The following is a 16,102-nucleotide window of genomic DNA, read 5'->3' on the forward strand; positions in this document are numbered from 1 at the left end:
CTGATGGAGATGGCGTATTGCAAAGGCCTTCAGGTTCGCCGATGACGAAAATTGATCCTCTTTGTCTAGTTTTCTTCGTCAGTGGCCAATGCACTTTGCATTCAGGGGTCTATTTTTTATTCAAGTGATGCCATCTGGGAATCCATCACTGGGAAAAAAAAGACGAGAACCAGAGACAGAGAGAGGCTTGCGGACTGTGTTTGTAGATCTTGTCTATTTCCGCAACCCTCACTTGTATTGAAATACATAATGTTTGCAAAATGTCCGCTCCTATGGCGGTGCCGGCTACACCTTTTTCACTTTGGAATACGTCTAATGCAGGCAGAAGAAATACCAAAACACACAAAACATCCTGAAATATAGAAAACTCGTATGAATAAGTCAAACACGCGCAACGCTAAAGCCGAATAATATAAATAAATGAAGCACACTCGGGGTTAAAGCCAAGTCACTGTATACATTGCAGAAAGCTAGCAAAAAAATGTCACATAAAAAGCTGGAAGGCGACTGAACCGCTAGTTGAAATTGCTCAAAGACAACGTCTTCTCGGAGGGTGGGGAGAGTGCGAGTTGGGGGTGAGAATCGAGCGTGTGAAACGTATCATTTATTGACGTGGCGCTGCAGCGACAAGGTTTGATAGACGTCTATTAGAGCCTGAATCCCCTGCCGACTTTAATGTCATCAGTTATCATCATCATAATAGCCAGAATTAGCATGACTCAGAAGAAATTGCGTAATTTATCATCGTCATCAGTCTTGCAACATCTTTAGACTGCCCTGTGTTGGCCCACGAGGGAGGTTAGGGGCTAGAAACTCATACCGGATACGGGAAAGTGTCAGTAACTCATCAGGAAAGTCATTGTCTTCAGAAAAACAACGAAACGTGAACTCCAGTCACATAAGTACTCTAAAGTCGCTTCTGTGACGGCAGTCTTATTTCGCCAAGGCGTTCGATAAAGTACCCCACAGTAAACTTCTTCAAAAACTTAATAACATTGCAATCAATAGCCAACTCGTTAATTTTACTAAGGCTTATCTTGACAATCGTTTTCGGTAAGTCCAAGTTGATAACGACATTTCAGAACTTCTCCCAGTCACATCAGGCGTGCCCCAGGGCTCCGTTCTGGGACCTCTCCCATTTCTTATTTATGTTAATGATATTGCAAACGTTGTCGACCGGCATATAAAAGTCAAACTCTTCGCAGATGACTGCGTCTTGTACACATTGGTTCGATCACCCGCGGACCAAACTCGACTCAATGACAATTTAACTAGTATTGCTAATTGGTGTAAGGACTGGGGGGATGGTTCTAAATATAACTGAAGGCGGTGTACTGCGTATTTGTAACAAGTCTACTTCCATGACGCACCCTTATTATATTGAAAACACACGAATAAGGGCAGTGCCAGCAATCAAGTACTTGGGAGTAACAATCACGCGAACGCTAAGTTGGGACGACTACATTGATAATATATATAGTATCGCACTCCAAGCCATACGAGCCATCCGACGCAAGCTTTGAAACGCGCCGCTCCAAGCTGACGGCTTGTAAAACATTGTTAGGCCCAGTTTAGAGTATGCATCAACCTTGTGGGACCCGCATACGAAACAGAATATTACCAAGCTAGAGAAAGCACAGAGGATGTCTGCAAGATTCATTTGTAATAGGTACAGGAGGACTGACAGTGTTACAGAAATGATTAGTTTTGTTGGCCTCGAGTCCCTGCAGTCTAGGCAGGCCGAATCAAAGTTGAAGCTCTTGTATCTCATGTATCGTGATTTTTTTACCAACTGATTTGTCTCCCTACATATCCCTTGTGTCTCGCGCGGACACTCGTTGCAATAATGGCAAACAGTATCGAACAGTATCCTACCAATATATTGATACATTCAAGTCTTCATTTTTTCCCGCACCATAGGAGCCTGGAATCTGTTACCGATTGACGTTCTTGACAGACCCAATGTTGAAGTGTTTCTCGCAAAATTGAGAGCTATGTCTGAATGATGCATCGTTTCTTTTTTTTTTGCTCTCTCCATATCTCTGTAATGAATGTATGTGCTCACTCCTGCCTGAACTCAAGAGAGTCTGCACTATTGTAAAATAAATAAATAAATAAATAAAAAAAAATTAAAAAAGTCAAGCGGAATGTACTCAGCCAATGACCATATATAGAACGAACGTCAACCCTGACGGTGACATGGCACTGCTGTGGCGGCTTGATCAACGCACGAGAATGCAGGTGGAAGGTGCGAGGCAACCGCTAGAAGCGCACTGACAGCGCGTCGGGGACGAACAGCTGAATAAACCCTCCCCGCATGCCGTGTTTTATTAGGAGCTTTTCCGTTTTTCTTGATCGCGCTCTGTGAAACGTTCCATATCCAGTGCGGCAGTATTTTGTACATTCTGAATCATTACTTCCTCCCTGAAGCCTATAAAACTATTCTTTGCAATTAGCTTCGTAGGCTCAGCAAGTAGGCGTCCGTGTAATGGCCAACTTTCTACGCATTATGCCATGTGGCTTTCAAGCTTTTATTCCCTCGTATTTCGTTTCACATGGGTGCTGAAAAAAAGAAGAAAAAAACGTGTTTTGCACGAATGCTCTCCTGGCTCGTCGGAACGCTGTTTCCGAGTGTAGAACACAATGTAAGTGGCGCCAAATACTTTGAGTAACTGGTCGTTGCTGTCTCCGAAACTTGGCATGCCAGTGTCCAGTGAGTTATAGCATCTACATGCAACAATTTTTCGCAGCCTTCTGTGAAACCTACTGTATGTAGAACGGCAGTATTCTCCTACCCCCGCCCCTCCCCTCAAAACAGAAAACATGAAAAAAGAAACATTTGCAGTTCTATTAGATATACTTTTTTTTGTGAAACTATCTTTTCTGGTGCTAGCGAGAACTAGTAAATAAATTAGCGCGAATCTTATTTTATATTAGCTGCAATACTCGTCTGCATAACGTGGTCAACTCAACCACTCCAGAAATCATTTTATCTACAGTGCACTGACGTGGATGTGGAGCCTTACTTGGCAATTTACCTCATAGTTACTCTATAGGCTAGTGGTCAAGAATCGGGTGGCCTAAGATGATAAATGAGAACACATAAACTGTAAAATAAGTTAACCTCTATAGTACTTGTAATCTCATGCCTAGGTTTTCCTTTGGAAACTGATGTTTTAGTGTTCTCAACCTTCCTTTGCTTATTTCTTTTTGACCGGAAATATAACCACATCATTGTTCCACTACTGTTCGTGACATGTGTACTCGGAAATGTTTAATCTTTTTGTTATGGTTTTATTCTTACTGTATTGAAGGAGCAAGTCTGCATTATTGTCACATTGTGTAACCGTTTCTTCCTGCACTTCCAAATGGCAGCCAGCACACAAATAAGTAAGAATGCAGTTCCGTCGGACGCGTTGTTGCTTTTCTAATAGATCAAGTACTAAACACCTTATTTTCGCGCGCCCTTAATTTGAGCGCACTTCGTGATTGAAAAATTTCCCAAAATTTAGGGCACGTTATATTTTCAGGGCAGAAATAAGGACACTATATATGCTGAAAATAAAAAAAACAGTGTCCCACGTCACACGCGTGTTAGTTGCGCATCTTAGGGAGAGAAATGATGCGTGAAGAATGCATGGGCCAGAAGTGTCACGTGGAAAGTTACACAAACTGTACTGTTTCTAAAAGCCAGAAATATACAGCCGCTAAATAATGGCGGTGCAATAGAAATCAAGATCGTCCGCGCAGGCTTGCCAACCAAATCTGCATATGCAGGCCGAGATATCCTACGGACGAGAAGTCATGCATGAGTCATGCATGAGAAGTCATGCGCGAAGAATACGTGTGACTGAAGTGCCACTCAAAAGGCTAAAAACATGACGCGGTCTCTGGAAGGCAGAAATGGTTAAAAAAATAAATAAAATAATGTAAGAGAGAGAGAGAGAAAAAAAAGAACCCAGGCTTTTGCGGTCGAAACGAGGCGTGTGGTACAAGCCAGAAATCGCGAAGTTTATTAGCCGCGAATATGCTCGAAGTTCCCGATTCGGGAACAATTAGGGTTACGAAATTATGTGGTAGTACAATACTGGATTATTGGTTCGATAGCTTACAGCTCTGAAAATATCACATCGTAACCGAACCTAACCCACAGTGTCCGGCTACTATATGTTCAGTATTGGTTCTACTAACGACTGTTTCTTGTTAGTTTGCCAAACATCATTACTGTTTTATTATGATATTTTGCTGGGCAACATTGCTTATAAAATTAATCTATATGTGCTGTGGACTTCAATTGCATGGCGTCATCCCCATTTCTGATGTTAGTCCTGACATTAATCATTCAGTTGCACAGTTCTGTGCCTGGTATGAGTTTGTTTTAGCGACATTTTTTATTAAGCATTATTTTTATGCGTAATGCTACTCTAACGAATCCCATTAAAACGGGTCTTTGTACATAAGCAATTTGGTAGTGTTTTCTTCCTTAACACCGCATAGTAATGACACTTTGATGCTACACGCAAGAAACCAGTAAGGAAGCTCGGCTGCACACAACAAACAGTTAAGAGGAAGCTTTAGCTATCCTTCAAGACTTGTCATTCATATAATTCAAGTGATGTATTTCATGTCTCGCCATATCATTTGCGCTGTATGTCGTACATTTATGTGATGTAATGCATATCCTGATATGGAGCTTAACGAACGACCATAACTGTGTCACGACTGCGTAAGAGGCAGTATGCCGGCGTCCTTTTCTTTTTTTTTTCTTTTAGAGCGCAGCTCTAGGCGAAACGACGGCGGCGGTTCCGAATGAGCACAGCGAGATATGAAAGAGCGAATGCAGAGCGAAGAAAGCAAGACGCGAGCCGCGAGCGGCTAAGACCAATAAGAGCAACCCCTTCGTTGACGCCCGCGCGTGAAACTAAAACCACAGAACACCTATACAAACTTAGAGAAGGGAAACTGTACCTTCCACAGTGCTACGGAAATAAGCGTAGCGGTGGCGTCGTGAACTAAAGTATGCGACCACAGGTGGCGCTGTACAACAGGAAACGGAAACGGGGTTTTGCACACGCTTTACCAGGTGTTCTGTGGCTTTACTGGGTTTCGGGCTGCTGCGCCTCGATCGTGCTCCCGCCAGTTTAGTTGCTGTGTAGCAAACGTAGCGCCTACATATTTATGTAGGCGCTACGTTTGCCACACAGCAGCCAAACTGGCGGGAGCACGATCGAGGCGCAGCAGAATACATGTAGCGCTGAGTCATATCGAGTTAAGGCACACTCTGAACTGACTTTTAAGGGCATCCCGAGCGGTTTTTCATTTATTACGCCGTCGTTACCCTGAGTTAAATTGTGCCGCCGCGCTCCAGCTGTTGCATTTCGTGTAGGGCTACTGCCAGAATGCGGTTTCCAGGTGGCACGATGGCCTCGACTGGAATAAACGCACACGACACCAAAGATTGAGTAAGCCTGAAAATATTTTATTTGCATTTTACAAGTACAACAAAAATCACACGTCTACGCATCCACACAAACGCGGTTACATAATCAAGAACATAGTCAAGAAATTGCTCATTAATAAGGGTAGCACAAACGCACAAGAAAGAAGACCTAAGCTACAAAACGTACGGTCGGCTGCTAAGTATAATAATTTCCCTGTCACCGCGTGTCACTATTATACAGCATCTTTACAGCACTACCAGGCCGTGTAGTTTGGCGGAAAGAACGCAACAGCTTATACGGCCGTCAGCTGCCTCTTCCTTACGGGTGTCATAATTATCCTAATCTCCGCATCAACGTCGTGCAAGTTCGCATACAGGCATCTGTATCTGAACCATATGTGCCAGCTTAATACACGTGTAGTGAAATTATGATAACCACTGCGTCTTATCAAACGTATTGGTTTTGCAAATGCGCATTACAGCTGACGGAACGACATACTGTAAGTGAAGCACAAGAGAACAAGGACAAAAGGAGGATATAACACTTGAAGAAATGAAGGATTAGTAGGCATACAGCAAACAAGCGATGACGGAGAACACACAATGATGCATCGGGTGTTCTGTGACATCGGTTTGCGTACTTACGGTGTTATGGAGATCAACTGCATAAAAACGTACCTTCAAGCGTACTCCCTCAACCTCCGCCGCATTCATTATGATAATCAACGCCTAAACAAAATGAGGCACTATTCTTTGCCAAGAGTAGACCTTTTTACAGCGTCTATGTAATGACTCGCAGACGAAACCAGCATGCTTTCGAAAATGTTTTACCGCCGTAGTATTCGAACGCCAACGGCCAGGAAACACATCGATACCAATAGGCTGTCGGCTGTCGGTGGTTAATCGAGCACAAAAACCTTGACGCTATGACTAAAAAGCAGCTTCAACAATCAAATTAAAAAAAAATCAACTGCCTATTTGCCTGAGGTAAAAAAGCATCCTTAGACACCTCGGGCGCGATCTTGTACGCGTTCCAAAATAGAACGGACCGCCTCCGTTCTAAACGTCACGAAATAGGCGGTTCGCAGTGTTCGCGAGAACGAGAGGAAGCAAACAGCCAATGAGCGAAGTGGAAGCCTGCGTCACGCTTTTGACGTCTGCTTGGGGACCGTATAATATATTGAGAAGCGTTTGCAACATGTTGAGAAATATTTTGCTATTATGAGTGAGTAGCAAAATGCGTTGGTGTTGCTTTTCAAAGATTCAATTTGGAATGCAAAACAACTGAAACAAAATATTGTGGTTAATGTCTTCAAATGGCGCTAGGTGGTGTCGCAGTTTTGCGAAACGTTTAGTGATGGCGCTAGCTACCACCCCGTTTGAAGCACACGGCGCGAATTTTGAAGCGGTTGGTTTAGTCGTTCAGTTGAAGCCATGGCGCTTAACGTAGAAGCACCGACGAAGGGGCCGCGCGTGTCGGCGGCTCAGAAGGAGACGGTGGTCGCCTTCATGCAAGAGCATCCCCAGCTGGCTATAAGATCCAGCGAGCTGGGGCCACGCTTCACTGCTGGCGACCGCCGACGGCTGTGGCAGCAGCTAGCCGACCAGCTCAACACGCAAGGCCCCGTCGTGAAAACCGTCGAGCAGTGGCAAGAGTGGTGGCGGAAGCAAGTCTTCGAGGCGCGCCGCAACGCTGCCGCACTTGCCCAAGAACAAAGGTGAGTGACTGTCCAATGGCCTGGGCGATTTGTCCTTCGACATTGGCGTGTATTTTCAGAAAAACAGGAGGGGGCGGCTGCAGGGCTTCCATGGCAGAGTACTGCAGCTCACCGGGACGGTCCGCCTCCACGGCGTGACCGACCTCCCCTACCAAGAGGTAAGCACACTGCCGCCGTAATATCATGGGTTCCTGAATGGTGCCGGTTTAGAGTTTGCCATTATCTGTAAGTGCTACCTTTAGCATAACGCAACACCGTTGGCGAACAGGAAAATAGCGTAGGAGAGAATGGAAAAGCAGGTAGGTTAATCAGCTAGAATCTCAGTTGGCTGCGTTTTCGGGAAAAGGGGGGTTAAGTGATTAACAGAATTAAAATGCCTTCACGGAAGTGCACGAGGACGGTAACACATGGGATCATTAAGCACTCAACAATTGCACAATATTTTCGGAAATTAGTAAGAAAACTTGTAACATAGGCATTGTAACGAATAGCCACGCTTACGACATTTTCCAGCAGGCTGACGTCCCCACCTATGCGATGGAAGTCGTCGTCGAAGACGAGGCTGCGGGCGTGAGCACAGCGACACGTAAGCATCAGAGGATGAGTGTTTTAATTATCGCCAAGTGTGTGTGCAGTTCGTAAACATTAATGTGTTTACTATACAGCGGCAGAGGATCCACCGCGCGGCGCGGCGCCTGCCGAAAGGGTGGCCGCTGCACCTGGTAAGTTATTGATCCTCAAGCTGTTAAATAAAATGAGCTCTTGTATTTTATTGAACTAGCCCAATAAGCCATAACATGGCCATAGCCACTTTTATTCGTACCATAAAATGCAGTGCAACTGTAGAAAATGCTGTATGCTTTCAGTGTTGCAGCACCCTGTTCGGCCACCACGTCGACAGCGACCGCGACGGGTGGATACCCTGACTACGATGTCGTCGCAGTGCGCCCGCAGCCTGGAACAGGGCGACGAGGTGCTGCAGGTTGGTAGGCCCTTTGGTGACATTTTACATGAAGGACATAAATATTCTTTATGCTTTGTTATAAGTAAATCATGAATCTGAAAAAGAAATCAGCTTGGGATGTAAACAAGAAATATGCGTTGTATAGAGGGCTCGGTAACGTATCTTGCCAACGATCAGCCGCCGGACGAAAGGTTGGTTAGCCCTGAAAAGGGCTGTTTGGTGGTGAGAGATGCATTAGAATAGATGACGGAAGAGTAGTTCCAGCAGGTCTTTGTCTGTCCAAACGAAGAGGGTATAGCTTGTACGCGACGCTTGACACTGCCATAGAATGCCATCAGGCCAGTGGCTCTTCAGCAGAGAGGGAATCGTTGTGCACGTTGCAATTCTTCACAACAGCAGCTTGCAGCCGTGAGCTGGTTGCGAGTAATCAGCAACTGATGCGAACAGTTCCACCATGATTATTCATTCCAGGTGCTGCGCAGAATCGAGACTTCAACAACCCGCCTCGCTGTCGCGGCAGAACGGACGGCAGCAGCCCAGGAGGGGATCCTGGAACAGGTGCGCGCCATAGCGCAGGACATCGCTGAGCACCTGCAGCAAGCGAGAAATTAATTTATTTTATTCATTTGTTTCACCAGTTCCGTTTGTTTTGTTTATTTATTGTTTGAGTTTCCTTTGAGTAATAGAGGAGGATTTTTTGATTGAGAGGCGCAATGCGCGCACCCATTTTTGTTCTGTTGTTTGAGTTTCCTTTGAGTAATAGCGGAGGATTTTTTGGTTGAGAGGTGCAATGCACGCACCCATTTTTGTTTTGTTGTATTTGCCTCTTTCTATTTATGCTTATCCAGCTGCAATGCCAGCGTGCTTTTTTTATTTACACATTTCGGAGGCGCCTAGTCATTCACACTGGAATCGTTACAAATAGTTGTCGATTTCTGTGTATGGGTTTTGTACTGCGATATTTATATTGCTTCACTGTGTTGTAGCTTACTGCACTCATTATGAAGCGTTACCGCATAGTGTTTGCACTGTGATATTTTCATTTCGGTACAGTGAGGCTAAGGTGCAACGACTACAATGTCGTCTTTATTCCGAAGCACTAAACTAGTCACTCTTTAAGTTGCATAGTTTCACAAATGAAAATGACCATCATCATTGCACCACACCAGTGATTGGTTTCCTCTAGTCTTCGTTCCAAGGGAGTCATTGCAAGAATAACTTTCACGCGTGACACTTTCTGGGTGCTGTGAGATTGTAGAGCCAATTATTCATGTTTTATGTAACATGTTTCATCACAGCTGGCAAGTGCACTCACCTTTTTACAATTATGATTCACCTGTTGTTTAGCATCGCACTACAATTGCTGCCGAGAAATGAATGCTTCTAGTCAGTGACTCATAACACTGACAAGGGAATGGACATACCTGGGATAGTCATTCTTTCTTGCAAGGTCACGTAAATGTAACTGCAAGTTTTACATGCCGTGGTGAAAACGAATTGTGTGATGCTGATGTTGCAATGTTGTCACATGCTTTGCTACCTGAAGCATGTTGTACTACAAGGTTTGTGATGTACTTGTCATCATAGAGTGTGATAAAGTTGACCTATCTATTTTTTTGCGCTTTTACGTTAATTTACATCTACCCATTTGGACATGCTGTGACGAGTGTGATGCTGTCACTACACTCGGCGTTACATTTTGTTTGTGTTTGAATCCGCATTCATTACGCGTTACTTGCTTGCCTCGCCTGCGTATTCATGCTTGCACAGAAGTTTTGATACACCTAGCACAAGAGATGGCTAGCAAGCATATTGCCTCACTCCTACCAACGTACACTGAGCGTCAAAATGCACAGGATGCGGCGGTTGCGTTCATTCTGATGTGTTTTATGAACATTTCTCGCACCTTTTACTGATGGTGACCATGAGTACAGAGTGCCACTCATATGTATTGCTTCCATCAAGTCTGTCATGACTATGATGGGTCAGGGGACGTTTTTATTTCATATTTCATGTGATATTTAAAGAAAAGGCTGCACTTTCACGTTGCTACCGCGTTTCATGTTCCACTAGGAAAGAAGTACTTTGTGATGTGCATATTGCATAAGACAATGCTAGCTTGGGAGCAGCAGCGAATGCAGTTCTTCACAGATGCAGGGGCATGAAGCATTGCCTTACGACTGCTTCGCGAGTACTACTGTTAATAAGTGGCAGCCTTGGAGACTCTTGCATAGTGACGAGGGTACAATTGTTTCCACGGCTGTGGCATTCTATTTAAAGGATTCTTTGTATAAGTGTACTTCATCAACATCATCCTGGTTACGCTACTGCAGGGCAAAGGCCTCTCCCATACTTCTCCAACTACCCCGGTCATGTAGTCCCTGCAAACTTCTTAATCTCATCCGCCCACCTAACTTTCTGCCACCCCCTGCTACGCGTCCCTTCCCTTGGAATCCATTCCGTAACTCTTAATGATTATCGGTTATCTTCCCTCCTCATTACGTGTCCTGCCCATGCCCATTTGTTTTTCTTGATTTCAACTAAGATATCATTAACTCGTGGTTGTTCCCTCACCCAATCAGCTCTTTTATTATCCCTTAACGTTACACCTATCATTCTTCTTTCCATAACACGTTGCGTCGTCCTCAATTTAAGTAGAACCCTTTTCGTAAGCCTCCAGGTTTCTGCCCCGTACGTGAGTACTGGTAAGACACAGCTCTTACACTTTTTGCTTGAGGGATAATGGCAACCTGCTGTTCATGATCTGCGAATGTCTGCCAAACGCACTCCAACCCATTCTTATTCTTCTGATTATTTCACTCTCATGATCCGGATCAGCAGTCACTACCTGTCCTAAGTAGATGTATTCCCTTACCACTTCCAGTGCCTCGCTACCTATCGTAAACTGCTGTTCCCTTCCGAGACTATTAAACATTACTTTAGTTTTCTGCAGATTAATTTTTAGTCCCACCCTTCTGCTCTGCCTCTCCAGATCAGTGAGCATGCATTGCAGTTGGTCCCCTGAGTTACTAAGCAAGGCAATATCATTAGCGAAGCGCAAGTTACTAAGGTATTCTCCATTTACTCTTATGCCCAATTCTTCCCAATCCAGGTCTCTGAATACCTCCTGTAAACACGCTGTGAATAGCATTGGAGAGATCGTATCTCCCTGCCTGACGCCTTTCTTTATTGGGATTTTGTTGCTTTCTTTATGGAGGACTACAGTGGCTGTGGAGCCGCTATAGATATTTTTCAGTATTTTTACATACGGCTCGTCTACACCCTGATTCCGCAATGCCTCCATGACTGCTGAGGTTTCGACTGAATCAAACGCTTTCTCGTAATCAATGAAAGCTATATATAATGGTTGGTTATATTCCGCACATTTCTCTATCACCTGATTGATAGTGTGAATATGGTCTATTGTTGAGTGGCCTTTACAGAATCCTGCCTGGTCCTTTGGTTGACGGAAGTCTAAGGTGTTCCTGATTCTATTTGCAATTACCTTAGTAAATACTTTGTAGGCAACGGACAGTAAGCTGATCGGTCTATAATTTTTCAAGTCTTTGGCGAAACGAAGTGTACTTCGTTCGTGTTTGCTTCGTTCGGATGTGTGGATTGGGAACACTGACCATTCGTATGGAGGTGCACTTGTCGTGTATACAAATTTTTAAATGTATTTTCCGCTGTACAAACACACCCCTGTGATAGCCTAAGGGCACTGCACTTTGTATAAATAAATTATGTATTATGAAAACTCACCATTCCTGTGTCCTTCAGAAAAGGTTGACAACTGCGCTGCGCTGCTGCCTTCCTCTGAGGAACACGTCTTGTGGTGCCAGCACCTGGATGTCTCCTGGCTCCTCTGGCTCCTCAGCTGGTGGCACTTCCCCACCATAATCCTCCAATGTCCAGTCGCCCGCCTCCAAGGCAATGTTATGGAGAGCAACGCATGCATAAATGATTCGCGCTGCTCTATCGGGGCTGTACAGCAGTGTCCGAAAGCGCTGCAAGCAGCGGAACTTGCTTTTCAACACCCCGATACATCTCTCCACAACATTGCGCATGGATGCGTGCTCCTGGTTGTAGTGGCCTTCAGAGGTGGTGCCGGCATGGCTGCCAGGTACTGGAACAAGCAGCCATGGCTCGAGAGGATATCCTGAGTCTCCTATTACAGAATGTGACAGCTGAGTGCTCTGCCCTAGTTAGGGGTACGCATTACGAATACTAACCAAGCAGATACTCGCCAGGCTGCAGTTGTGCGGCTAGGCGTGCACGCAGCGGGTTACGCTGCCACACCCAAGAGTCATGGCACGAACCAGGGAACCGGGGGTCCACAACAAGAATGCGAAGTTCCGCATTGCAAACCTGCAATGGGGATCAATACAATATAGCGCTGCAGATATGCTCGAAATCCGTTTTGCCATTCATATGCACAAAAGAATACACGTACGCTGGTACAAGTAGCAGACTGTTTCAGCCATAGGCGTGCACAGGGTCTTGCAATTGGGGGGGGGGGGGGGGGGCAATGCGCCACCCCCCCTTATGTGGACGCCTATGGTTCGAAGTAATTGATAGCTAAATGAAAACTCGAGGCCCGATATTGCGCAAGAACCCCCATACGAGCCAAAGCCAGCCCATGCAATGGTTGTAAGTACTTCCGTGTTCAAAATGCTTCCATCGTGTCTTCCCTACAGTGTATCCATTTCTGCTACGACTGCTGCCCATTTAAAACACAATTTTGGAACGGCAGACTGATTATGCACAACACATGGCACTCATCATTACTCCCGACATGTCAGATTTCAACGAGCTCGTAAACAGTTCCCCGCATGTCCTCTTTTAATCGTTACATTACTTGTTATGCCAGCTTGGGCATTAAACCGAACAATTGCAACTATGGGCGAGTAAAAATGGCAACCACAGTTTGAAGTAAAACATTCCAACGGTACTTACGACCATGACGTTCAGGGCGTAATAACCCTTTCTCGACATGAAGCTCGCCGTGTCAGCCGGGCTGAGTCCTTCTGGCTTCATAATGGCGATCAATGTGCCATCGACGCACGCTAGCACGCCTGGAATGGCGCCGCGTCGCGCAAACGCCGCCTTTGCCTCATCCTTGGCAGCCGGTGTTAATGGAAAGTCCACCAACTTTCGCCGGGCAGACACGGAAATGATGGCCTCCGTCACCTCGTGAATGGTGCTGCTCACGGCTGATTGTGCCATGCCTACGTGTTCCTCGCGACCAACGCTCCTCTGGAAGCTTCCGGTGCCGAAGAATCGCAGCGCGCACAACACCTTCCTTTCTGTAGAAAGGCCACTGGCTCGCTGGCATCCAATGATAGGGTCAAGCTCGTCGCACAAGCTACGCACTGTTCGTTTGGACAGACGAAAATACTGTCGGAACTCTTCTTCCGTCAACTCTTCAAATGCATCATCTACCTCGGGTCGTCGTCTCTGCGCGACTGCAGCAGCCGCACAGGCGACACGAAAAGGCACGGCAGAGAAAAACGCCATGTTCTCCAACTGTTGGAACGCGGAATCGGATCGACCCGGATACGAAAGATGCTAACTGTTCCAAGCACTTACGTTCTAATCCAATCCAAGCCGTCTGGTAGCCGTTCTAATCCGTTCTATCGCTCCGGACGGACTCTCCGTCCGTTCCGTGGCGTTCGTCCGTTAGCAGACGACACGGAATAATTATGAGCAGCAAGACGTCACGGCTCACGTGACAATTGACGTCATGGCATTCGTCGCGGTTCAAATTGACCAATCGTGTGCGGCTCGATGGAACGGTCCGCCTCCGTTCTATTTTGGAACGCGTACAAGATCGCACCCCTCGATTGTTCATGTCAATGGTTTGTGTAAATTAAAAAATTAAGCATGTTTAGCGCCCCTAGCAGAGAAAGCACAAATTAAAGTAGTCGACCAAATTACAGTAGCTCCACTTGCGCGCTTACGCTGAAACGCGCCTCGATTGATTTTTCGCCCTCTGTGGCCATTTGTTGAACTTGAGAGTGTGCGGGGCCTGCTAAAACCCCTTAAACTTCGTAAAGTAGTGACACTCTCCTCCTCCGCCTTCACTCCTCCTCGTTTCTCCTCTCTTTCACGCTCCCTCCTCGACCGCAGCGCCACCTACACTGCTCGACCGTAGCAACGTAGCCAACATGCTCGCCTGGCCACTCTGTAGACGCTTCTCGAGCAAAATGGCGCTAATGCATGGCGTGAGGGCCCACGTGATGCTATTAGGCCAATAGCGACGCATCGTCGGCGTCGGCCAGAGCGCGCGAGGAGGAGGCGGCATTCTTCAAAGCGTGGCACTACTTTACGAAGTTTAAGGGGTTTTACGTGAAACTGGTGTCATGCGGACCCACCCGACTGCTCGATGCGTACTCGTGTCTGGTCTCAGCCGGACCGCTCGTTTCGTACTATCGTCTCCTCGCATGCGCTCTCGCTTGCGCTAGTTTGGTTTGCTTGGTTTTGTCTGTAAGCGCTTGTTTTGATTGTCGTGGTTGGCGATTGTTTTGTAATCTGATTGTATGCGCGACGCGAATTGTCTGGTATGTTTCGGAAGCCACGCGTCACCAGCGATTACACGGGAACCGTTGACGAGTCTCGTGTATAAAAGCCGACGCGTAATGCAGGTCAGATTTATGCCGATTGTCGATTCTGCTTCATGCTCTCTCAAATCCTTTGCCTCAATATGTCGCGAAATGAAAACACGTATATAGCTGCGCTCAAACTTCGCATTATGGAGTATCGTAATCGGTGATGATCTTTTGCTTTTAGTGTTTCAGATCATACAATTTTTAGAAAGAATTGCTTGTGACAGACAAAATCATTCTAGTCATTGAGCTGAATTACTCAGAGGCGGACATGAGTTAGGTATGCAAACATAACTCGTGTCCGTATTACTTAAACCATGGTTTAAAGAATACATCTCGTAGATAGATAGGCACAAGTTTCTGAGTGAAAGGGAAGAATGCTTCGCTTTAAAAATGCGGAAGAGCACAACGCCACTTAGATAATCGAAACAGGGTCGTTTAATCGCTTGACGTTTGGTTCGATGTAATTCTCGACCTGCGCGCCGAGCCTCGGGCGTCAAGTCCACGCGAGTTGATTGGTGGCGCCATCAGTCGACTGTAAGGGTAACCTGCGAGAGGCGAGAAACGGCGCGAAATGTAATTTGCAGTGCAAGGGAGACATCGTAAAGCCCGAAGCTTGCTTTTCAAGCGCAGATCTTTGATACTCACATACGTGTTGCTGTTTTTATATCGAAGGAGGAGGAATAAACTTTTATTGTACAACCAGCACTTTATGATGGCCGGGCCGAAGCCTCCCATGAAGGGACGTCGAGGACTTGCCTCACCACCGCCTCACGGGCGTGCTGGGTCGCCCAGGTCGCCCGTGAGGCGGCGGCGAGGCAAACCCTCGAGCAGCCATCTTTTTTTGTGAAGACAACTTTTCCTCAGGCCCATCTGTAGATTTGAGAATTGTGAATGTGTGAATTCGGGGGTTTTACGTGCCAAAACGACGATTTGATTATGAGGCACGCCGTAGTGGGGATACTCCGGAATAATTGTGACCACGAGGGGATATTTGATGTGTCCCCAATTCACGGGACACGGGCGCTTTTGCATTTCGCCCCCATTGAAATGTGGCCGCCGCGGCCAGGGTTTGATCCCACGACCTCGTGCTTAACAGTGCAACACCATAGCCAATAATCCACCAAGGAGGGTAGGTTATGAGAATTCGAATTTATGTAAACACGCGGAACCGTTCTGCTTGGGAAATCGCGGAGTCTATTAGAGGGTAGTTTATGTAATGTAAACGAACGAAGTCTCTTTCTGACGACGTCAGCATTGTGACTTAAAGTCTGAGAATTCTCTCAAAAATCGCCGAAAGCACAATACATATTTCAATTTTGACGTTTGAAATTCAAAAAGCTGTGCCACCAAAGCTATTGTCAGAGTTACGTAA

General features: G+C 46.0%; 1 protein-coding gene across 4 annotated transcripts; it reads right to left on the minus strand.

The window, feature by feature from the left end:
• Positions 1-7,944: 7,944 nt before the first annotated feature.
• Positions 7,945-13,907, minus strand: LOC126546281 (putative nuclease HARBI1). 4 transcript variants are annotated; one of them, XM_055062190.2, is made up of 4 exons: positions 13,079-13,907; positions 12,355-12,490; positions 11,885-12,248; positions 7,945-8,713 (listed from the first exon to the last, which is right to left on the minus strand). In XM_055062190.2, the coding sequence occupies exons 1-3, from the start codon at positions 13,637-13,639 to the stop codon at positions 11,899-11,901; spliced, it is 1,047 nt and encodes a 348-aa protein (XP_054918165.1). In that variant the 5' UTR covers positions 13,640-13,907; the 3' UTR covers positions 7,945-8,713; positions 11,885-11,898. The 4 variants fall into 4 exon arrangements, with proteins under 4 accessions (XP_054918165.1, XP_054918164.1, XP_054918163.1 ...); XM_055062189.2 differs by having other exon boundaries at positions 11,885-12,287; positions 13,079-13,906; XM_055062188.2 differs by having other exon boundaries at positions 7,945-8,671; positions 11,885-12,290; positions 13,079-13,902.
• Between the last annotated feature and the right edge of the window lie 2,195 nt (positions 13,908-16,102).

Source organism: Dermacentor andersoni, chromosome 10, assembly GCF_023375885.2.
Source record: "Dermacentor andersoni chromosome 10, qqDerAnde1_hic_scaffold, whole genome shotgun sequence".
Classification (NCBI taxonomy): domain Eukaryota; kingdom Metazoa; phylum Arthropoda; class Arachnida; order Ixodida; family Ixodidae; genus Dermacentor; species Dermacentor andersoni.

Coding starts and splice junctions, on each gene's coding strand:
- LOC126546281 (XM_055062188.2), bottom strand. CDS start 13,639: ATGGCGTTTTTCTCTGCCGTGCCTTTTCGTGTCGCCTGTGCGGCTGCT. Junction 12,491..13,078: donor ACGCCCTGAACGTCATGGTC/GTAAGTACCGTT, acceptor TCCCCATTGCAG/GTTTGCAATGCGGAACTTCG. Junction 12,291..12,354: donor GCCTGGCGAGTATCTGCTTG/GTTAGTATTCGT, acceptor ATTCTGTAATAG/GAGACTCAGGATATCCTCTC.